The following is a 23,936-nucleotide window of genomic DNA, read 5'->3' as shown; positions in this document are numbered from 1 at the left end:
GGAAGGGCACTGAGAGGTCAGAGTCAACAGGCATTTAGGACCAGAAAGAAATCCTGGCCCTGCCGAAGGCCCGTTTGATCAGGCCTGTGGCCCTCCCGGCAAACACCCAGGGAGCAGGTGCTGGCATTTACACAGCTCCCTCTCAAAGGCTTTGCAGATCAATCCATGTTTTTATCTCCAGGCCCGGGGCTAGTGGCCTTTCCTGGGGGGCTCATTTATCCCCCCTGCCTTCACCCACCCCGTCCCCACCCTGCCCTAGTTCCTTTGTCAGTTCTGCTCCTCCAGGTCCTAGGTCTGAGCCCCTTCCTGGGATGCTTCCCCTCCCTGAGCCGCTGTAAGTCCTCCGAGGCAGGGGTTCGCCACTCTCTCACTCCGGCCTCGGGCAAGGAATTTAACCTCTCAGGGGGTTTCCTCCGCTGTCAGCTGGGGGAATGGCACAGGCCTTAGGGAGTTATTCTGAAAGACCAGAGCTCAGTGACTGGGGTGGTCGGGCTCAACAGTGGTGAACTCAGTATAATCCCAAGGATCGTGGTGGGGAACCAGGGCGCTGCGGCAAGTGGCTTGTGTGGCCTCTGAGTCAGCGAGGAAGCCAGCTACGTGCTCCCCCTGCCACAGCCGGCTCAGGACCTCCCGAGGAGGGCTGGGCTCTGCCTGCTCTTCCTTCTTCTGAGTTGGACAAACAGCTCCTTGAAGAAAAGCGGCTGAAATGCAGGGGCAGCAAGCCCAGCTAGATAGCTGCTCCTGAGCACCCGAGGGGTGTCTTCCACGGACAGGAGGGGACGTGGAGCTGTGACGTTAATGCAGTGGCAGCCACAGCCGACCCACTTACATCAAAGGCACCTGGGGACCCCCCCACCGGCCTTCATCCGAGCGCCTGCAGCCCCGTCACCTCCCAGCACAACCCGAGAGCTCAGGGTCACGGAGATTAAGAACAATTCCCAAGTGTATCCGAAATGTTTTCTAAATAAACAAACCGTTCCTGGCTTTAATGTACATCTCAACCTAGTCTCGATGTTTCTTCGTACAAAACCCACACCAAAGATCCAAATTTCACTACTTCTGTGGTTTCAAGGCATTGTTTTTGTAGAAAATTTCTGTGCTCACCTTCAGTTTGAGGTTTGAATCCTAAAAAGAGTTTTCTCGCAGGGCAAATCCCAGAAACCACTGCCTGTCTGCTTAGGGTCAAACTGGTTACCCTGACCCGCAAGCACGCAATGCCCCACGAGGGCAACGGTCAAAGCCCGGCAGCCGCACGCACACACCTGACCGCCCCCTGCAAACGCCGCCCCGCTCATTTTCTTCCAGCTAGCAGTCCTCGGGCTCCGGCCCTGGCTCCTGCTTTCACTTAGCACCTACTCAGAAGACAAATATTACTGGTCCTGTGAATGACCTCTTAGGATTACCAAGTGGGGACTTCGTTTCTCCTGCCTAAGCATGTTCTCGCCGGGGCACAGGCCCAGCTCCTGTGTCTCTCCCTCTGGCCAGGGATGCTGAAATGCCTTTTAGAGAGATCAATGGACTCTCAGCCTCCCCACACCCCTCCACCTGCCCTCATTTTACCACCCGACCTCTCAAAGGGGCCTTTACTTTTTCCAGGTCCTCTTGAATCTGTGTGAAGCCATCAAACCAAGCACAACACGGATTAACTGGAATTGAACTGTTTTCTGCACGCAGCATCGTGAAAGCTCTCCTAGAAGGGGTCAGGAAGAGTCACCGGATTTCTTTCCGGAAGGCTTAGGGTAGAGTCTTGGTGAACCGGAATGCTTGGAGGCCAGATCCTGTCCTCTGCACAGAACAGGGGGAAAAAAGAGGAAATTGTGGCGGGGGAGGCTGAGGGACTGGCCTCGGGGCCACACAGCCAGTTGGGTCAGGAGGGAACTGGGATCTCAGTTTGCTTCGGTGATATTGTGATGTAGTAAGAAACACGCATTTGGTCTTCACTGCAGCTCCTGGCTAGAGCTCCTGAAATTCTTGTAACTTCCTAGTGATAAGTGTGATAGGAGCATCTTTTATTATAATATTTGCTCTTTGTCCCAACTCCTGAAATAGCCCTGGGGCATCCTTTGTTATTTATAATAAGCCCCTTTAAACCCCACCAGAGTTTATGTTAATGAGGTGACATTTGGCAAGCCCCTAAGGATGGGGTAGGGCTGGTTGTCAGGGGTTTCACCTGAGCAGAGGGTTGGAACTTTCAGCCCCACCTCCCGTGAGAGAAGAGGGGCTGGAGACTGAGTCCAGTCACCAGTGGCCAATGATTTAATCAATCGTGCTTATGCAATGACACCTTCACAAAACTCCAAAGGACAGAGTTCAGGGAACATCTGGGTGGCCCATCACCTGCAAATGACTGGAGGGGGGCGTGCCCAGGGAGGGGTTGGGAGCTCTGGGCCCCTCCTCCCATTCCCTTCCCCGCACACCTCTCCACCTGCTGTTCCTGAGTGGAATCCTTTACAATAAACTGATAAACAGAACTGCTTTCCCCCATTCTGTGAGTCGTTCCAGCAAATGATCGAACCCGCAGAGGGGGTCATGGAACCTCCAGTTTACAGCCAGTTGCTCAGAAGTTCCGAAGGCTCAGACTGGCAACTGCAGCTAAAGGCACAACTACGGTGCTCAGCGTCCACGGTCACCACGCGGGTAAAAGGCAAGCAGAGGGGGAAGGTGGCCCAACCGGGCCTGTCTCAGAGCCACAGAAGCAGGTTAAGGCAGCCAAAGCCTGGCGAAATTAAGAGCAAAATCTGAAACAGAGGAGAGGACCTTAACAGTAACTGAGAATTGCTAAGAGATTAGCACCTTCCTACTAAATAAACCACTAAGAAGAAACACAGTGGCCCACGAGGACCCAGGCTGAATAGAACCAAAGATGGCAGCACAAGGCGTGAGAGTGTGGACTCCAGGCCAGACAGACCTGATCGTGCCCTGGCTCCGTCCCTTACAGACTCCGGTGACCGAGGGAAAGTTCCTAATCCTCCCCACCCTCTGCCTCCTCATCTGTCTACCAGGACGTGATCTGCCTCCCGAACAGCCCTGCGAGAACTAAGTGACGTGATGAGCACGGAAGCTTCACTACCCACAGCACCGGGCACAAGCTTAATAGCATGTGAGCGGTTAATGCTTCTTAGAAGTGCGGTTCGCTCTTACGTCATGTCGTTGCTGCAGTATGAAAGTTATGTAAGAAATTGAGGACCTATGTGTGGTTAAATCAATAAAGAAATATATTTGCATATAAAAGGTGCAGTGGCTTTTATGGAGGTGCCGGAGACGAGGCTAGAGGCTAACGTTTGGAGCTGTACTGTCCTACACAGACTGCCCAGGGCACCTGGACAGCCTACGCCAGGCACAGAGATGGAAGGAAAGGAGCCCACGGACCCTAAAGTGCTCTCTTTGCCTCTTTTATTCTAAAATATAGAAACATCTCAGCAACTATGGGAAAAACTGTCTAGAAATCCCCTCTCTGATCATTTTTGAGTTGACACCACACTCTGGGGTGTCCACTGGGCCCCCTGCCCCCAAACTTACTTCCCTAAATATTGAAAACACGCAAAAAGCATTAAACATCTTTCAAGTGCTCTGAGCCACCGATGGTAACTAACAACAAGCGCTGGTTTAGAATTCACCCATGTCATCTGCATATTTTTTTCCATGTGAAACCAAATCAAGAAAGGTTTTTTTTTAAGCAATCTGAACTTATATCCTGCTTTAAATTCACACTGTGGGACTTAAACAAAACTGAATCCTTTACCCACCCCTTGCCTGCAAAAATACTATTTATTTTTTTTGCAAACGGACCATATACTAGGGTAAAACAAATATCTTTCTTTCTTGAGATGTGTATATGTAACTTTTTTTCTTTTCTTTTCTTTCTTTCTTTTTTTTTTGGCCAAACTTCCAAAAGCCAAACATCTAACAGAATGACTTATCACCCTGGCCTGAGAAAAAAAAAAAAAAAAATCTTTGTTTCTCATCGAGCAGAAATCAGGAGATCTGGATTCTAGACCCAATGTGGCCGTGACCCAAGCGGGTGACCTCGGGGCTTCTCTCCATCTCTCTGTTGCTGGTCTCTGTTCACGGACTGGTGGGGTGGGGTGGAGGCAGGGAGAGGAGCTGATCTGAAACCCATCCAATCCCCAAAGCCTAGGACTCCGGATCAAAACATGGGTAAACAATGGCAAGAGTTTTGTTCTGAAAAATATTTTACTATTGACTCAAATGGGTCCTGAGAAGCCTTCTGTGTCATGCCCTCCTCAAACGAAAGTGCCAACTTCCACGAGCCAAGGGAGGGGGGACTACCTTGTTTTCGCACAGATCCCATTAATGTGGTAACATCCCCGCCTGCTGGAACTTTAGGTTTCTGCTGCTAAAGGTGTGCACGGAGGTGGTGTCTGGGAAAGGTTGAGTGGCCTCAGGCAAGGCCAGGTCACCAGAGACCAGCCTGGCTGGGGGCTCCCTCCCCACAGTACTGGCTTCTGGAGGAGGGCAGCTCCCGGGTGCTGAGAGCTCTTTCTTCCCACGCCGTGGGTCCTACGCTCAGGCTGCCCAGGGCTCGGGGAGTGACTAAGAAACCCCCAGACATGGGCACCGTGTCCGTCAGAATTTCCACACTTTCCTGAAAGATGAGCCTCGGCACTCTGCTCGGAGCCCGGGTCTCAGGGATATCCTTAACGCCTCTGGGACCCGAGTTCCTCGGAAACATGAGCATGGCTTTGGCGTGGTCAGCGGTGACCGCGGGTGGAGGCTGTGGGAAGACGACCCCCTGTGGGGCACAAACCTCAGCCCTGAGTAGCTTCAGCCTTTCTGGTCAGCCCGAGGCAGCGTCAGAGGGAGTAAAAGAGGGAATCCCTAGAGATTTTAAGATGCCCGGCCCTACCGTCCGAGGCTGGGGCCTAAGCTTTCGTCCCAGCGTTAGCGGAAGTCAGGGGCTGGGGGTCCAGCTTAGAGGAGGAAGGCAGTCCTCCCCTCTGGCCTCTGGAAGAGGGAAGATGGAGGTGGCCTCCCAGTGTCTGTGTCCTGCCACTCCGTGTGCCTCCTGCTGTGTGCACCCCCCTGGCAAGGCAGCTGTCTCTGCTGAGACCCCTCGCCTTTCAGTTCCTGCGCCCATGGAGACTATTTGGAGGGGGACAGGGTGGGGAGGGGTCTTGCCACGGAGCAGGAAGGAAAAGCACAGAGCTTTGTGTAAGCTCAGGCCCTCAGCCCCGTGTCTGAGTTCTGGGCTCCAGTGAGGGTGTAGCCTCTTGGCGGCGGGAAAGAAAGCCACAGTCCCCAAGGAGAGCCGTCCAGAGCTGATCTCAGCCTCTCGCCGTGCAGTCACGGGGCTCCAGGGCCAAGTGGATGGGGCGCCCTTCCCCCACACCTCCCCACCCTTCCCCGGGGAGCCCCACCACTGTGGCTCTGGCTCCCACCTCCTCACGCCATGCCCCAGCCTCGGAGCCCCATCCAAGTGCAGAACCCACTGAAGCAAGGTCGACAGGGACCAAACCATCCTTCCTAGCAACGGTAACTAATGCCCTGCTAGCTCAGACCTCTGCCGTCCCCTCTCAAGGCAGCTGCAAGAACAGCTGCCAAAGCCGTCCTGACAAGGAGCCCTCTGCCATGCGGGCAGCGTTTCTGATCTCCCTCTCCAAGGTCATCTTTCCACACAGTTCCTCCCTTCCTGCCCACCCCCGGCCGGAGTTGTTTATTTCTCGGAACTAAATGCCACGAGCCTTCTCGGCTACCTCGGCAACCTCCTACCAGGCGCAGTCAACACACAGAGCAGGAGAAAGCGGCGCCCCGAGGACAACGTTGGGGACCCAGCCCTTCAGATAAAAGAGCCTTAGCCGGGGTCTAGCAGACGTCCTTGTCTAGCCACACACAGTCAAGCCCTCGAAGGGGACTCCAGAGACACTGCCAAGCATACAGATTGCTTTGTGGGTTTCAGCGTCTCAGTGAGGTGGGCACAGGAAGGCCGGGATCGGCCTGGGCACTTCCTTGGTTTTCCTCTGCTGGGTCCATCACTTTAGAGGACAAAGTGCTGTCACATGGCTTGTTCCCATGTGATCCTTAGTCACCGTCCCAGGGCAGGGGAGGGCAGAGGAACCAGCAGGTAAGTTAGGTGTCCAGGGGCCTTGGGAGGGTCCTTTCCCGGAGCGAGGGCTCCTTCTGGTCCCGGGGTGAAAGTGTCATTTGAAAGACCTACTGAAACCAACCAAGGTCGGCCTCAGGGAGACCCAGCCTGGGTCCAGCTTGCGACTCTGCAGAGGCACCTGTCCCTGAGTGTGCACAGAGAACCCGTAACGTGGGCTCTGCTTCCCGGGCCCAGTCCTCACGGACGCCCGCGGAGAGGATATCTGCTTGCGCCCTCACATGGGATGGCCACATTTCAGAGCCCAGCTAATACGACATGCGGTTTGGGGTGGTTTTTGTTTTTGTTTTTGTTTTTTGAAACTTGGCTGGGAGACTCTGTTCTCTCTAGTCTGGTGTCTCTCCAAGATTCTCCACGTAGCCCTCTGGGGGGAACATAAACCCTCAGAAAAGAGTGGCTAAACTAGGTAAGCTGGCTTCCCTTGTCAACATTTTCGGAAGGACCCCCATCAGAAAGACGCCCGTTCCTGCCCAAACTCGTGGGGCTGCTTGGGTGACAGCTCCCCCTGTGCCCACAGCAGCCAGTGGCCCCAGCAGAATTTCCTTACTGGCATCCCTGGCTCTGTCTCCCTTCTCTCCTTTCTCTCCTTTTGGGCCTCGGTCACCTAAAAAAAGAGGAGGAAAACTGGCGTCAGGAATGGAAACAAACCCTAACTGAGACTACAGCGTTATCTGCAGGAGACTTACAAACCCAAGACCAGAGAAACCCCCCGGCAGGAGCCAAGAGGGACTGGGCAGGCCGGGTCAGAGCACGGTCAGCTCTGCTGTCTGCCCTGGGCACCCGGGATGGGGAGGGCCCTCTGAGAAAGCCTCACTCCCTCCTAGTTACAGCGCAGAAGAGCAGCATCTACCACCACAGCCTCAAAGGGCACGTGGAATTCAGCAGGAAGAAGACAAAGCAAAGACATTCCCATTCAACAGTCACGGTTGTAGAAGTCCACATCCAATCATGGGGACAAACAAGGCAGGGAGGCTTCAGTTACAGAAGAAAGAGGCGGGTTATATGTTAGGCAGATATTCCCATGGGAGAGAGCATAAAACATGGTGTGGGTTCCCAGGGAACTGTGGAATTTCCTTCCCAGGACATGGTTAAAGGAGCAGACCTCTTTTCCCAGCTGGCATCTCCCTCTACAAAGAAGAAGAAGTCCTGGCACCACTCAATGGGCATGAAAATGATAAAGAACTTCTATTCCAAAGACCTCCAGAAAGATATCTGTAAATTAAAAGCCCATGCCATACTGTCCAGTATAAAACACAAGCCAACAATTTCCAGGGAAGAATGCCAAGGGTGATCCAAGTTTTGAAAAAAAATCACAGGCAACCATATGTGTACATAGGAATCTGCTTAGAAAAATGTCTGGCAGGATGTGCTCCAAGGTGTCTACAGTGGTTACTCTAAAGAGTAAGAACTGAGGCCGGGAGCGGTGGCTCACGCCTGTAATCCTAGCACTCTGGGAGGCCGAGGCGGGTGGATCGCTCAAGGTCAGGAGTTCGAGACCAGCCTGAGCAAGAGCGAGACCCCATCTCTACTAAAAATAGAAAGACATTATATGGACAACTAAAAATCTATACAGAAAAAATTAGCCGGGCATAGTGGCGCATGCCTGTAGTCCCAGCTACTCGGGAGGCTGAGGCAGTAGGATCGCTTAAGCCCAGGAGTTTGAGGTTGCTGTGAGCTAAGCTGATGCCACGGCAGTCACTCTAGCCTGGGCAACAAAGTGAGACTCTGTCTCAAAAAAAAAAAAAAAAAAAAAAAAAAAAGAGTAAGAACTGAGGGGGCCAGGGGTAAAGGATTCACTTCTCGCTTTTTACTTTATGCATTTTTATATTGTCTCATTTTTTTCAATGAGCATGTGCTGCTTTATAATCTATTTTAACACCAATTTTTTCAAATGGGATCATAAAAGAAAGGAAAACTTCAGCCTGTTTCATCATCAACCAAAAAGTAAAATAAAATTTCCCAGTGATCGAAGATCAAGGGACCATCCTAGACACAGGGTGGGAAGGATTAACCGGATTTTTTTTCTTAGTTTTCATTTAACAAGTGAAGAGCAGGAAACCTGGGGAAAGAGCATCAGATGCCCATCTTCTGTCGTGAAGACAGGCGATCTGGACAATTCTGAGAGGAGCGTGGAAAGACTGACTGTAAAGCAGGTTCCCCTAAAGATGAACACGGGGACTATCTATGGGAAGGAAAAAAAATCAGAATAAACATTATGTGGAGATGCAAATCTGAAAACTGAATTAAAGTTGGAATCTGGCAGGTCTGGGGAGGAGATCTGTTGTGGGCCTGCAGCCTCTGTGTCTGTCCTGCGGGCCCCCCCGCTGGCCTCCTTGGGTCACACGTCTGGGCTGCAAGGGGCAGCCTTGCATTTCTAGGAGGACTTTAGCATCTGCAGAGCGTTCTCACACCCACGTGCTCATTTACGTGTCCTGGCAGCCCTGTGAGATACAGTGTCATGAGGATTTCTGCTTTTTAGAAGAAAAACAAATGCTTCCCAAGATGAAGTGACTTGCCCAAGGTCGCTCTGCTGGCCAGAGGCAGAGCGAGGATGACAGTCCTGCTCCACCCGCTCCGGTGCTGCCCACCAGGGCTGGTGCTGCCCGGGCTCTGGGGTGCGCTGAGATTTGTTATTACCTTTGAACCCACGTATGCCCATTGGTCCTGTGGCCCCCAGCTTCCCGTCATCACCCTTGGGGCCAGGCAGCCCTGGGGTACCTCTCTCCCCTGGCAGACCTGGGGAGAGAAGAGACGAACAGTGGAGCCTCAGACACAGAACAGGAAGGGCCCTTGGAGGTCACGGTCTGGTTCAACGCTCAGTCGCGAGCCCTGCACCCTGGCTTTCCTAGGTTCACTTAAAGGTGCCGCAAAAGCAGAGTCCAGCAGGTCCACATAGACCCTGCCCAAGAGCACCTTTAATCTGTTAGGCTTGGGTCCCTCCCCCCCGAAAGGTCCTATGCTGCTGTGAGTGGTGGCGGGGCGGGGGTGCCAACCTCCTTTAGGAGAGATGTCCCTTTACCCTCCAGCATGCTGGAGATTTGGATTCAGCAAACTTTTTTTTTTTTTTCTTTTTTTTTTTAGCACTTTCTAGTGCCAAGCACTGCTCTGGGTGCTTTTCACAATGTATCTCATTTAATCATCATAGCAACTGGGAGGTATTATTTCCCCTGCATTACAAATGAGGCAACTGGGGCCCAGAGAGGTGAAGGAACCTGGCCAAGGACACACAGCAAAAAGTGTTGGAGCAGGATCTGAGCCCTGCTCTTCCTGAAGTTCCAGTTCATGGTCGATCAGCTCTACCTCTTGCTGGATCCAAAGGGCTCACTGGTACTTAGGGAGGGACACAAGATTGGGCATGATCAAATAGGAGGAAGATGAACAGCTCCTCATCCTACTTAAGAAAAACCAGAAAGATCCCCTCCCTTTGGTAAACACAAGGAGGTGGAGCAAAAAGAACTGGAGGCTGAGGGGTCAGGAGATGGGGTGGGTGGCCTGCTGCCGGGTCCGGCCCCAGGGCTCCCGGCCACGAGCCCCGTGGCCACAGAGGCACCGATTGCACCACGGAGAGCCAGCATAAACAAACTCCCCGACTGAGCCTGGCCAGAGCCCACAGTTATCTCTGCAAAGCACAGCACCCTTAATTAACCCCCTAATTGTTCTTTCCTGCTTGGAATGCTAGTTGGCTTTCCTTGGGCTTTTCTGTGACATGCAGAAACCTGTCTGGCAGTAATTAATTATTCTTCCAGCACTGATGTCAAATGTCTGGGAGAGGAAGGGCCGCCCGAGGAGGGTGGGAGGACCTCAGGGAGCACTGACTGAATTTCCTTCTCTTCCCTCCTCACACCACATATCTGTTCCCAGAGTCCAATGGCTCCGTGGCCACAGAGTTCTGGATTTAGCGCAGGATGTGCGCCAGGCTCCGGCCCCGCGATTCACCAAGGCAGAAGAAGTGGTTCTGCAGCCCGAGACTGAAACCAAGCTGACAGGGCGGCCCTGGGAGCCCCACCCTTTACACCAATGAGAAAGTGGAGAGTCAGGGAGGATTTGGGGGTCTCTAGGCACCCTCCGCCCAGGGGCCTCCCCATTACCTCGAAGTCCAGGCAATCCAGGGATGCCAGGCTGGCCCTCCTTTCCTTCACTCCCCTGGTCACCTTTGGGTCCTGGTGGCCCTGGAAGGGTTAAAACAGCACCAAGGTTAGCGGGGTCCTTTCAAGAGCAGGACCAGGCCGATTGGAGAGGAAACAAAACTCTTTCTCTGAGGAGAGGAAGGGTTAGCATTAGCTTTGGAAGCACACACGGTGACCCTAACCCGGTCTTGGGGGGCATCAGGGAAGGCTTCCTGGAAGAAGTAACATCCAAAGCGAAACCTCAAAGAGAAACAGGAGACAGCTAAGTAAAGGGATGGGTGGGAGTATATTAGGGACCTAACGTTTGTTCCCTCCGGAATCCATATGTTGACGCCCTAATTCCCAATGTGATGGGTTTAGGAGATGGGGCCTTTGGGAGGTGATTATGTGTAGATGAGGTCATGAGTGTGGGGCCCTCATGATGGGGTTAGTGGTTTTAGAAGAAAAGACACCAGGGAGCTAGGGAGCTAGCGTGCACATGCACCCTCCCCTTCCCCTTCCCCTCCCCTCCCTCTTCCTCTCTTTCTCCCCCACCCTCTCTTTTTCTCTCTCTCCCCCTTTTCTCCCCCCCAACCCCCCGCCACGGAAAGACACAGCAAGAAGGCAGCAGTCTGCAAACCAAGAAGAGAGCCCTCACCAGAACCTGACTCTGCCAGTGCCCTGACTTCCAGCCTCCAGAACCATGAGAAATAAATGCCTTGTCCCGTGGTCATAGCAAATGTGTTCTCTCTTTCTTAACAACATTGCCAGCTCCCAGAAACAGGACCATGTCCTTTCTGTCCCTGTACCAGCTGGGAAGCCCCAGACTCAGGCTCTTGCCTCCTGCTGCTTCGCAAGAGCAAAGGAGGCTCGAATCACACTGGCCTGGGAGGCACAGCGTCCCCTCCCCCCAATTCATGTCTACACAAAACCTCAGAATGTGACTTTGTTTGGAAATAGGATCTTTGCAGATGTAATTAGTTAAGATGAGGACTGGAGTAGGGTGGACCCTAGTCCATCGACTCGTGTCCTCATAAAAAGAGAAACAGAGACGCAGAGACGTGAGCAGAACACAACGTGACAACAGAGGCAGCGACTGGAGTGATGCGTCTACGAGCCGAGGATTGCCAGCAACCACACGGGTTAGGAAGAGGCCAGCAAGGACCCTCCTCTAGAGCTTTCTAAGGGAACTCAGCCCCGTGGACACCTTGACTTCAGACTTCCAGCCTCCAGAACCGTGAGAAAATAAACTTCTCTTGAGCCACTAAGTTTGTGGGGCGGCAGCCCTAGGAAACCAAAACACGCACACTCACGGCATAGCAGCAACATCTTGCACAATAAATACTTGGTGAGTGAACGAGCATGTGAGGTCAGAGGGTGTTAATACACACAGAGCAACCGGGCAGCCAAGATCGAGATGTACTGATATGTTGCACAAGTTGGCACTGTCCTCAGACCCGACAGCGTTTAAATGCACAAGTTATATAAATCAGTCTGCACTTCCCAATCTCTAGTAGAGTGGCAACGCTACTTTCCATGTCGCTCCGTTCACAGAGATGCCCCGCAGACATTCAACAGACCCTACTAACTATTAATAGAAGCCAAGGTCCCAACGTCAGCCTGGAACCCGAACCCTGCTCTGCTCCTCCATGCCTTTACAAATATCTGCTGAACTGGACTCTCTCCTAGATCGTGTTTTTTCTTGAAAAAGCAGCCCACAGATAAATCTGCTTTGCAAACTTGTTTTCACAAATCCAGAGATGTATGTTCTAGTTCCAGCTGGGCCACTGGCTCAGTCTTTGACTTGGGCAAGTCATTTCGCCTCGCTGGGCCTCAGGGTCCCCAACTGCAAAACAAGAGGATCCGATCAGACAGTGTCAGAGGTCTAGCACCATGCCAAATTCCAGGATTCTGGAAAACCTGCAACCTAGCAAACAGCCCTCCGAATGTGGCCGAGGGGCCGTGCCTGCGGGCTTCGCTCACACCTCCCCTCCTGGGCCGCCTCCCCGCCCTGATAATCTAAATTCTCTGCTGCTTTCAAACCCACAGACAGATTTCGACAGACCGGGTTAATGCTAAAAATCTGAAACAGAAAACACAAAGCCTCACTACGGATATCCACAAAGACAAACTGGAGACAAATCTCATGGAAAACTGTATAACAAAGTGAGGGAATAGCCGGGCGCGGTGGCTCACGCCTGTAATCCTAGCTCTCTGGGAGGCCGAGGTGGGCGGATCGTTTGAGCTCAGGAGTTCGAGACCAGCCTGAGCAAGAGCGAGACCCCATCTCTACTAAAAATAGAAAGAAATTATATGGACAGCTAAAAATATATATAGAAAAAATTAGCCGGGCATGGTGGTGCATGCCTGTAGTCCCAGCTATTCGGGAGGCTGAGACAGGAGGATCACTTAAGCCCAGGAGTTTGAGGTTGCTGTGAGCTAGGCTGATGCCACGGCACTCACTCTAGCCCGGGCAACAGAGTGAGACTCTGTCTCAAAAAAAAAAAAGTGAGGGAATAAAAACCATTTGGGTCAAGCTCAAGAATAATGTAAATAAGCTCATGTTTGAAAAATACACACAGTTGGGTATCTGTGGATTTTGAGCCAGGAAAGGGCAAAGGGAGAGAGAGTGGTGTGTGCATGTGCATGCATGTATATGTACACACATGTGTTTGTGCATATACGTACATCTGTGCATCTGTATGTATGTATATATGTGGGGCATGTATATATGTATGCATGTGTACATGCATGTACCTATGCATGTATGTATGTGTGTGTTATACCTATGCATGTGTATGTGTGTGTGTGTGTGTATGTTATACCTATGCATGTGTGTATGTATGTGTGTGTGTGTATATGTGTATGTCTGTGTATGTACAGGATAAAACAACTCTATCTTGGATGCTAATCCACCACATTGACTTCCAATTAACCTCTGTTCTGGGAATCCCTCTAAGATTTCTATTGCATCTACTGTTACTGTAAATCTTGCCCTTAGGTCAAAACAACCTTGACCATGAATCCTGCCCTTAGGCAGATCCACATAGCGTTCATGTCTTCCCCTGAGTGGTCGACTTCAATTGTCCTTCACACTCCTCCCCTGTGGTATGGAAGCCCTGGGTCTGAGGTAGCCGCCCAGGGACATGGCTTCTGTTTGAAAGTCCCTGTTAAACGTTTCTTTCTTTAAAAAATGGATTTGTCAGGCTCTTTCCTTGGCCTCTCAGCTTCCTCAGACTTTGGGGGTAGGTTTGAATAGACGTGCTCACTGCAAAATATGCACGTCTGTGTATATGCATATGTGTGTGCACGTACATGTATACATATGTGTACACGTGTCTGTGCATACATGCATATGTGTATACATGTGCATGTGTAAGCGTGTATATGTGCACTACATATGTGTGTGCATGTGTCTGTTTAAAGACCTTAAGAGAGGAACTGCACAAATCTAGGGCAGAAAGGCCACTCTAGACAGCAGCGTGGGAAAGCACGAAAATGCATCTGGTAAAACACCCTTGTCCAATACCAGGGCAGAGTTTTGTCTTGTTAGAGTTGAATGGTGAGTACATTCAGACATGCCAGCAGGAGTCTTGTAAATCATGACCCTCATGCCTCAGGGTGTGGACACTGCGTCCACTCTTGGCCCTAGGGAACTTTATACCAAGGGGAGAGGCCTGTGCAGGCCTTGGAAGTGGGCACAGGCCATTTGGGCAGAAAACTCCAGAGTCCTGTAGGGCGGGACTTAAAGGAGTGGGTGTGGGCTGGGAATGGCCCGTGCACCTGGGGATGGGGACCTGGGGGAGGGCCTGCAGGAGGAAGGCCGGGGCAGGAGGGACCCTGGAGGCACTGTGGGTTGTGGGCCAGGTGGTACCTTTGGCGAGGGAGATGTTCCTCAGCGCGATGGAGTGCTCCCAGTCCTTGAGGCGCAGGTCCTCGGTGACGGCGTTGAGCATGGCCAGCTCCTGCTTGAGCTGCAGCTCCATGCCCAGGTGTGCCAGCCGCATTCGGCGCGTGTCCTCGCTGGCATTGCTCACCAGCACCTGCAGGTCCCGCAGCCGCGTGTGGTGCAGGGCCACATCGTAGGACAGGCTGTGGTTGAGGCCACGCAGCGCGCCGCCCACATCGGCCAGCTCCTCGCCCAGCACGCCCACCCTGCGCGCCAGCCCGTCCAGCAGGCCCGCGTGGCGCCGCAGCAGCAGCTGGCTGCCGTTGCTCTCCACCTGCAGCTGGTACAGCTCCAGCTGCGCGGCGTCGCTCTGCTGGCCCGTGCGGTCCCGCAGCAAGGCCACCGCCTGCTCCGTCTGCGCCGCCTGCGCGTGCAGCCCCCACAGCTCGCCCTCCAGCCGCTGCACCGCGCCCGCCAGCGCCAGCAGCGAGTCCGACTGGTTCTGCAGCGCGTCCTGCACCTTCCACACCTGCTCGCTCAGGTCCGCCTGCAGCGGAGCCTGCAGCAGCCGAAGCTGCAAGTCCCGGAAGCTCTCGTTCAGCCGGTTCACGTTCCGAGTCAGCGCCTTCAGGTCGTCGGGGGAGCTGCGGGGCCTGGACACTGCGGAGGGCAGGAGGGGAAGGGGAGAGGTCAGCGGCTGGGAGGGAGGTCTGGGTAACACAAGGCAAGCCCAGCCAGAGCCGGGTATGTAATAGGTGCTCAATAAACGACAGATGAATGAAAAGCAGAGGTGGCTGACATTGAGTGCTTTGATAGCTCCCAGGCGTTGCGCTAAGCCAGCAGTCCCCAAACTGTCTGCACATAGAATCACCTGGCCAGGTGTCCCATCTGCAGAAATTGTGATTGAATTACTCTGGGCTTCAGAGTTTTTAAAAGATCCCAAAGTGGGCCGGGCGCGGTGGCTCACGCCTGTAATCCTAGCACTCTGGGAGGCCGAGGTGGGCGGATCGTTTGCGCTCAGGAGTTCGAGACCAGCCTGAGCAAGAGCGAGACCCCACCTCTACTAAAAATAGAAAGAAATTATATGGACAGCTAAAAATATATATAGAAAAAATTAGCCGGGCATGGTGGCGCATGCCTGTAGTCCCAGCTACTCGGGAGGCTGAGACAGGAGGATAGCTTGAGCTCAGGAGTTTGAGGTTGCTGTGAGCTAGGCTGACGCCACGGCACTCACTCTAACCTGGGCAACAGAGTGAGACTCTGTCTCAAAAAAAAAAAAAAAAAAAAAGATCCCAAAGTGATTGCAGGGTGCAAAGTTTGTGAACTGCTGGGCTAGTCTATGCATCAGGTATTAGGTTGAGGAATATGAAACTGCCATTTTTTGCTGTTGAAAAGTGACCGAGTATCAGCAGTTTCGTGTAGGTCAACTTAAGACACTGGGTGTTGTTATGCTCTCGATTTTAGGAGTCAGGTACCTGCTATGGTCTCAATGTGTCCTCCCCAAATTCCTATGTGGAACCTAATCACCAAAGTGATAGTATTAATATTAAGAGGTGGGGCCTTTAGGAGGCAATGAAGTCACCAGGGCAGAGCCCTCATGAATGAGATTAGTGACCCCATAAAAGAGGTTCGAGGGAGCTGTTCGCGCTCTCTGCCTTGTGAGGACACACAGAAACCGCCATCTATAAGAAACAGGCCCTCCCCAGACACGAAATCTGCTGGCGCCTTGATCTTGGACTTCCCAGGCTCCAGAACTGTGAGCAATAAATGTTGTTTATAAATGATCCAGTCTAGGGCATTTTGTTACAGCAGCCTGAACGGACTAGGGAAGTACCATTATTACCTCCTTTTATGGTTAAAGCTGTGAACGTTGCCCCGGGTAATGATTTGCAGCAAATAAATCCTAACCCAAGGGCTGCTCCGGAGCCCCAGGGCTTTCCCTCCAGTCGGCTCCAGAACTGCCTAAAGGAACGTCGCCCCCGCACCCGGCCAGACCTCTTTCCCGCACACACGCTACAGCGACGGCCCCTCTGGGGGGGCGAAGACTGCCGTCACATTGACACCCTCCCTTCTCCAACCCCTCTTCCAGTCCTCTATTTCCCTCTTCAGCAAACGACCATCCATAACACCTTCCCTTTCCTCGTGGACAGGTTTCCCTAAGCGGCCGTTTCACAATACTAACAGGAGGGATGCGTAGCTTCATCTATAACCCAGCAGCCCCGGTGTCCTGGGAGTCCGTGGGCTGCGCTGACTCGGGTGCGCTACAAACCCCGGGCAGGGCTGTCTGGGTATGCTTGCTGCCTGCTGGCTGTGTGCTGGCCACAGCTGTCCCCCGCTCTGCTCTGCACACAAGGGAAACGGAAATCGGGGCCGGTGCTGGGACGGGTAGGAGGTAGGGGCAGACGAGGCACAGAGGGAATTCTGCCTTGAGGATCTTGGAGGGTAGCGGGGACGTGGCACACAGCGTGTTCAACCACGAGAAAAGTCGGACAGATTAAGTTCCCTTCCAGACCTTCACGTTGGGAAGGGGGGACATAGGTTGTGGGGGTTCTGGGGATGGGAAGACCAGCTGCTGCCGGCTTCCAGTGATGCTTCTGGAAGCACACAGCACTGGTGGTGGCCACCCTGGGGGAGGAAAGTCATTTCAGATTAGGTTCAGGGACTTCTAGGAGGGGCCTTGGAACCTCACCTCAACTCCTTCCCCACCCGGCACTGTAACCCGAGAGGGTCACACAGCCGAGGGGGCTCCCGGTCCCCACTTACACCAATCTCTCGCCTTCCATCAGTGCTGACGGTTGGAGCGCTCTGCGTTCTGTTGAGACTTGAAAGTTGCCTTCTCACAGTTTCAATCTACTGACCCTGACCTTTGGTGTCATTTAGAGCTAGAAAAATATTGTTTTCCACAAGGCAGGCCTTCAGAATTCAAAGACAGTTACCATATCCTTGCTCATGATAAGTTTTCGGATTTAAAATCTGCAGTTCCTTCATTTATTTTCTCATGACCTGGTTCTGAGCATCCATACATCCTGGCTGCCCTCTTTTGGCATCCTAGTCACCCCCTTAAAAGGTGAGGCCTGACCTAAATGGGGTTTTCCAAGAGGACAGACTGGGCAAAGTACAGAGAGTACCCTGGTCACCTCCTTCATGCTGGGCATGAGACTTCTAGTAAGATGTCCCCTCCTGGGCCCTGCTTGGTGTCATCAGGGCTTTGCAGACTTTAGCCAGTAGGTTGGCTCTATGCAGTCTCTGGTGAGCTGGACATTTCCCACATTTTACAGATGAGGGGGCTGAGGCCAGGAGAGTGTAAGGGACCTTCCTAATGCCATGCTTCCCACCCCCTGTTCCAGGTGTTCACGCCACTGCTGCACTTAACTAAAGAGTGGTCACTACAAGGAAAGGTTCCCAAGGAAACGAACCGATGGCCCTGTCACAGCCCAGGTAGCTGCAGGAATTGTCTGCTGACGAAATCATCATAGGCCAGGATTTCATTCTAGAACCAGTGTGTCTGCCCAATATTCAACCCCAGTTGGGTGACAAGTATTGAGATAGGGCCCTTGGAGAACAGAAAACCTAATAATTTCGTGGCAGTGTTTCTCATGATGCCCCCAGAGCTCCAAGACACACCATGCTTATTAGCGGTAGTAAGAACATTCTGAGTTTTGTAAGTTCTGGTTTCAATATTGGGATCCTGAGTGACGAAGAGAAATAGTGCAACCTCCTGGATTGAAACCCCAGGGCTGATTTAAGGCCACATTTGCCCAGTTCCTCTGGTCCCTGCTTCCCTCTGCAGGGGTCCCCGTGCCCAGCTGGTCCTCTGTGCCCCGGGAGGCCCCTCCCTGCCCACCAGCCACCTCCTCTCAGCACCTGCCAGCTCTGGGCCCTGCTCCCTGTTCAGGAAACCGGACTGAAACTTGGTCCATATGGGGACGGCTGGCAGTCGGCTCCCCTTCCCAGAGAGTTCATTGGGTCCTTTACTGTTGTTCATTGCACAACCAATATTCACACAAATCCAAATAAAAGGGAGGAAGAATTCTTCCACCATCCCACAACCTCCAACAGAGCGCACTGGTTTTCTTTTCATTTCCTTTCCCGAGCTCCGTCCATACGCATGCCCGATCTTCACTATTTGATTTCTGGCTTTTTTCCCCACCTAATATAATTATTATAATTATTTCATAAGCATTTTCCCATCCCTCTCCCTGTCTTTCGTAATTATAACTTTGAAGACTGCATAAAATTCTCTCAAGAGGACACATGGAAGAAAAGATCCAACGCTAAGAGAGCCGGTAAATTATACTCATGATAAATACGCGCAGAAAGGACTTCCCCTGTTTTGAAATTTTTCCTAATAATAAATTCCCAGCTGGATTAATAGGTCAATAGCACGGAGACTTTTATGACTCTTAAAAATTCCAGTCAAACTACTTTCCAAAAATGCTATACTAATTTATGTTTACATTAGAGACTTTAAACTGTGCGCCACGCTTTGCTCATGAATCTGCCCTTTTCTGACCTTGTCGTTGCCTAATATCTTGGAAGAGTAGATTGCGCCTGCTAGTCCTAAGATCATTCCCTGCACCCGAGGGTGCACGGACCCATCCACTGTGCCTGAGCAGCCCCTGCCAGCTAAAGATGTTAAAGGACCCTGCCACGGACTGAATTGTGCGCCCCGCAAATCCACATGTTGACACTCTAACCCCCAGTGCGGCTGCATTTAGTGACAGGGCCTTTAAGGAAGTAATTAAGGTTAAAGAAGGGTGGGGCCCTATGCCCCTGGGACTGGTGTCCTTACAGGAGGAGGAAGAGACACCAGGCGGAAAGGCCGCGTGAGGACACAGCAAGGTTTCCCGTAAGCCAGGAAGAGGCCTCAGGAGGAACCAACCCTGAGGACACCTTGATCTCAGACTTTCAGCCTCTAGAACTTTGAAAAATAAATGTGTGTTGTTTAAGCTACTCGTCTGTGGATTTGCTCATTCAGAGCTGCTCTCTGGGCCCTAGAAGATTAACACCAGCTAGTTTTTTGGGGGAACCAGCTTCATAATTTGCAGGGCCCAGTGTACAGTGAAAGTGTAGGGTTTTTTGTCCAAAAACAGGAAAAAAGCTGTGCCTGGGTCTCTCCCTTGACCTGCCATGCTGTTTGTATTTGCTGTTGACCATTGCAGTCCCTCGGGCGTGGGGACACGTGGGGGCCAGTGCAGACCCTCACAGGCACCTGGGGCCCCGTCCTGAGACTCATCACACATACGGGACCTGACCCTGACCACCCCCACTGCAGGGGGCTGAGACCCCAGCCGGGTGCTGAGGGGCTGGTGGGAGGCTGAACAGTACAGAAACCGGGGCGCCATGTCCCCAGCACAGACTCCACTGTCCCATGGGACTTTGCTGAGAAAACACAAATTTGAAGATAAATCTGTCACCAATTCCAGGATGGCAATGGCAGAGCATTAAACCCCGAGGTGGGGCCCTGGTTTTCTCCAACATGAACGAAGGCCTTGGTGCTCCTATTGACATGCTCGCTCAGCAATGGCATCTCGGCCCCACCCTTTCCCACACTCTGCCCACGAGGAGATGTCCTGTGAATCCTGGTACCCGCCTGTCTGCCTTTTGTGTCACCTGCCTAAAGAGAAGGCAGGACTTGTAGGGGGGCAAGGCAAGAGGCATGGGCTCAGAGCCACCTCCTACTAGTGGGGTGGCCTTGGGCTAGGTACTGAGTTGCTCTAGTTTGGGTTTTTTAATCTGCAAAATGGTGACTCTATCTGCCTGCAGGGTTGGGGCGACCGCGGGAGGACTGTGAGGCATCTGGCAACGTCTGCTCCACCATCGCTCCCCTAGAAAGAAAGAGGAGAGAAGCTCCATGCTATTTGGGGGTGGGGGCAGCAGGGCCTTCGGAAATGGAGCAGTCTCAGCCTGCCCTCAGCCCTGCCACCTTCCAGAGCTTCTCCATCTGAAAATGAGCACAACGATTCCCGCTTTATTAGGTGGCTGGGAAAAACAAAGGAAGCAGCTTGTAGTAAGAGACCAGAGCCAACCTTGGTATACAGTAGGTGCTTCATAAATGCCATCTCCCTTCCCGCTTCCCCTGCTTGGAGTTTGCTGTGTGACTGACTATCCCGGCAACGGGTTTAGAGGACAGAGCACTAGAGTGAGGGACAGATGGCCCGGATTCACGCTTATTTTGTGCTTCAGGCAATCTCTTGACTTCCCGAGCCTCTCCTTTCTCGTCCATGCGTGAGATGACGGCTTGTCCTCCCCACCGCCCAGGCTCAGTCAGGTGGAAGGTCAAGCGAGGCAATGCACGGGGAATGCTACGCAGAGATAAAGGGTGTCATTCACATCGATGCCCCAGGTTGAGATCACTAAACCTCCAAGAGAGCACTTAGCTTTCCTCCTGTCCACCGCACACGCGGCCTAGCTGGCACGGTAGGTCCGCGATGTTCGGGGAAAACAGCCCGTCTGGCAGGTCACATCTGGAGCACCCTAACTAGCAGATGAGTACTTTTTTCATGGACATAAAGGACAATTAAGGAACGGGGGGCCGATGTGGGGCTGGGGTGCGGGTGGGAAGCCACCCCCAGCTGTGCAGGTGAGAAAGTTCCAGCTGTGCAGCAGGCAACCCCGCCCAGGCCGCGGCTCGCGGCGACTGTATACGTCAATCAACGTGATCACCGCATGCACATTAGTACATTAGCCAGCACTCACAATCAGTACTGAGTCAGAATTCAGACTGGAATCCCTACCGATTTCTGCCAAGCAGCCTAACTCAGCCTGGGTTTATGACGAGGAACTCACCGCCTTCAAAGCTTATTCCATTCTTGTGTGTCTCTGACCATTGCAGAGTTTGTTCTCTACCTCCCACCCTGTCATCGGCGTGGCAAAGTGGAACCAAACTGCCGGCACCCACGGTCAGTCACTCTGTCTAGTGTCTGTGTCACCTTGTGAGTTACGGAACCTCTGTGTGCCTCAGTTTCCTCATTTGGACCATGAGGACGCTAATAATATTTATCTCAAGGGCCGTTCCAGCCTTCAGTGTATTACTACAGAAAGCACTTAGAACGCTGCTTAGTGATTAAGAAGTACACAGGAAATGCCAGTTATTATTGTTATTCTGTGATTTATTTTCCCATTGGTGAAAGGATAAAGGTTGAAGAATAATTAAAACACATTAAAAGTAGATAAGCCAGACGGAGCGATAAATGAACTGTTTGCATAAACATGAATTAAGAGAGCCACACTCACGGCAGAGCTGTTCCCCGTCGAGGACAGCAAACATCTGGAGGGAATTAAATGGGGGAAGAGGGTGGGCGGTGGTGTGCGAGTGAGCAGAGAACACGCTGTGACTGTTGGAAGGAGATAATTCATTTCTGGGGTGTGCAAATGACCCCCAAAAAGGAGGTCATCCTAGGCTTATGCAGCATGATTTTACCCCCCAAAAATTTCTGATTAGCCCAGACACCTAAAATGTCTATATCAGTCCTACGAGCTAACACATCGCCTTGTAAAGGCCACTTCTAAAATGCATTAGACCAATACAAAAAATAACCAAGTACCATTTTATATCTGGTGAAATTAACAATGTGAAAATTGTGATGGTGCAGTGAGGTTGCACTGAAATCAGCACCTTTTAAAATCTATAATGTAAATATAAATTAGCGTAACTTTTGGGGGAAGGAATTTGACTGGAATTTTTAAGACTCATAAAAATGTTTATGCCTTTTGACCTACTAATCCAACTTCTGGGAATTTACTATAAAGAAAAATTTCAAAAGAGGGTATAACCTTTCTGTATTTATTTACCATGATTGAAAAAAAAAGATTCCACAGTAAGAGAATGGATAAATTATAATATGTTCCCTTGTTATAATTATGAAAGACAGGGAGAAGGATGGGAAAATCCTTATGAAATAATTATATTAGGTGGGGGGAAAAAGCCAGAAATCAAATAGTGAAGATTGGGCACGCGTATGGACGGAGCTCGGGAAAGGAAATGAAAAGAAAACCAGTGCGCTCTGTTGGAGGTTGTGGGATGGTGGAAGAATTCTTCCTCCCTTTTATTTGGATTTGTGTGAATATTGGTTGTGCAATGAACAACAATAAAGGACCCAAATGAACTCTCTGGGAAGGGGAGCCGACTGCCAGCCGTCCCCATATGGACCAAGTTTCAGTCCGGTTTCCTGCACAGAGAGCAGGGCCCAGAGCTGGCAGGTGCTGAGAGGAGGTGGTTGGTGGGCAGGGAGGGGCCTCTCGGGGCACAGAGGACCAGCTGGGCACAGGGACCCCTGCAGAGGGAAGCAGGGACCAGGGGAGCTGGGAAGAGGGGGATGGGCAAAGATGTTGCTGAATTCTGGGCAAATGTGGCCTTAAACCAGCCCTGGGGTTGCAATCCAGGAGATTGCACTATTTCTCTTCATCACTCATGATCCCAATATTAAAACTATACCTTACAAAACTCAGAACGTTCTTACTACCGCTAATAAGCGTGGTGTGTCTTGGAGCTCCAGGGGCATCATGAGAAGCACTGCCACGAAATTGTTAGGTTTTCTGTTCTCCAACAGCCCTATCACCCAACTGGGGTTGAATATTGGGCAGACACACTGGTTCTAGAATGAAATCCTGGCCTATGATGATTTCTTCAGCAGATAATTCCTGCGGCTACCTGGGCTATAACTGGGCCCTGGGTTCATCTCCCCTGGGGATCTTTCCCCATAGAGACCACTCTTCAGTTAACCTTCCAGAGTGCAGCAGTGGCATGAACCCCTGCAGCAAGGGGCATTAGGCAGGTCACTTACACTCTCCTGGGCTCAGTCTCTTCGTCAGTAAAATGGGGATAAAGTCCAGCTAACCAAAGACTTCAAAGACCCAACCCAATGGCTAAAGTCTGCAAATCCCTGATGAACTAACCAGGGCAAGGTGGGGCCGTGTTACTAGAGGTCTCACACCCAGCACGAAGGAGGTGATCCTTTTACCATCCTTTGCCCAGTCTGTCCACCCCTTGGAAAGCCCCATTTTTCTCAAGCACCACCTTCTAAGGGATGTCGACAGACTGGAGTCTGCGCAGAAGGATTGCTGACACCCACCAGAAGCTGGGGAAATGCAGGAAATAGATTCTCCCTTAGAGCCTCCAGAAGCAACCAAAGCTGCCAACGCCTTGACATCCAATATCCCACCTCCTGAATGGGAAGAGAGTAAATTTCTGTTGTTTTAAGCTGTCAACCTTGTGGTAACTTGTTACAGCAGCCCTGGGAAACGAATACAGGTATCCCATGCCGGTTCCTCTTGGCATTAGCAACAGGGCTGTGCAGGTGATGAGTGTCATTAAAGAGGAGGACGGCACAGCACCCAAACCAGGCTGCTTAGCAGTGACAGAGAAATGGCCAACAAGGGGTTTACCGAGAGAAGAGAGTGGGGGTCTCAGTGGGTGGTCTGAGCACAGCCCCAGGAAGGGTGGGTCTTGAGCCAGGCTGGTGGGTGTCACCCAGAAAGACCATCTGCAGTGACAGCATCCCAGCCACTGGGCTGGTGTCTGGGAGCAGGACTCGAGGGTCTAGTCTCTCAGAGAAGGGCTGGCAAGAGCAGGCAGGTGACCGCACCAAAGCAGAAGCCAGTCCTAGGGCCAGAGACACAAAGGGATGCGGAAGGCTGAGACCCAGTGTGTGTGTGTGTGTGTGTGTGTGTGTGTGAGCAGCCAGGTCCCCAGCACTGGCCGGAAGTCCGGGAGGGCCAGGGAGCGAGCACCCTGAGAGCCCTGGGCCGGCACCAGCACATCTGGATTCTAGGACCAGGCTGGTGGCCACACCCATTCCCACCAGCCAGGCGGAGGGCA

At 52.1% G+C, this 23,936-nt stretch overlaps 1 protein-coding gene across 1 annotated transcript in view; it reads right to left on the bottom strand.

The window, feature by feature from the left end:
- Positions 1 to 23,936, bottom strand: part of SCARA5 (scavenger receptor class A member 5) — an 86,986-nt gene that overhangs the window by 16,624 nt on the left and 46,426 nt on the right. The window contains exons 4-7 of the mRNA XM_069485097.1: positions 14,102 to 14,776; positions 10,210 to 10,290; positions 8,759 to 8,857; positions 6,669 to 6,725 (exon numbers count right to left, since the gene is read on the bottom strand). Coding sequence (XP_069341198.1) covers positions 6,669 to 6,725; positions 8,759 to 8,857; positions 10,210 to 10,290; positions 14,102 to 14,776 — 912 coding nt within the window. The remainder of the gene's footprint in view (positions 1 to 6,668; positions 6,726 to 8,758; positions 8,858 to 10,209; positions 10,291 to 14,101; positions 14,777 to 23,936) is intronic.

Source organism: Eulemur rufifrons, chromosome 12 (genome assembly GCF_041146395.1).
Source record: "Eulemur rufifrons isolate Redbay chromosome 12, OSU_ERuf_1, whole genome shotgun sequence".
NCBI classification, from domain to species: Eukaryota; Metazoa; Chordata; class Mammalia; order Primates; family Lemuridae; genus Eulemur; species Eulemur rufifrons.
The sequence above is the reverse complement of the archived record's forward strand: the minus strand, read 5'-3'. Positions and strand labels throughout refer to the sequence as shown.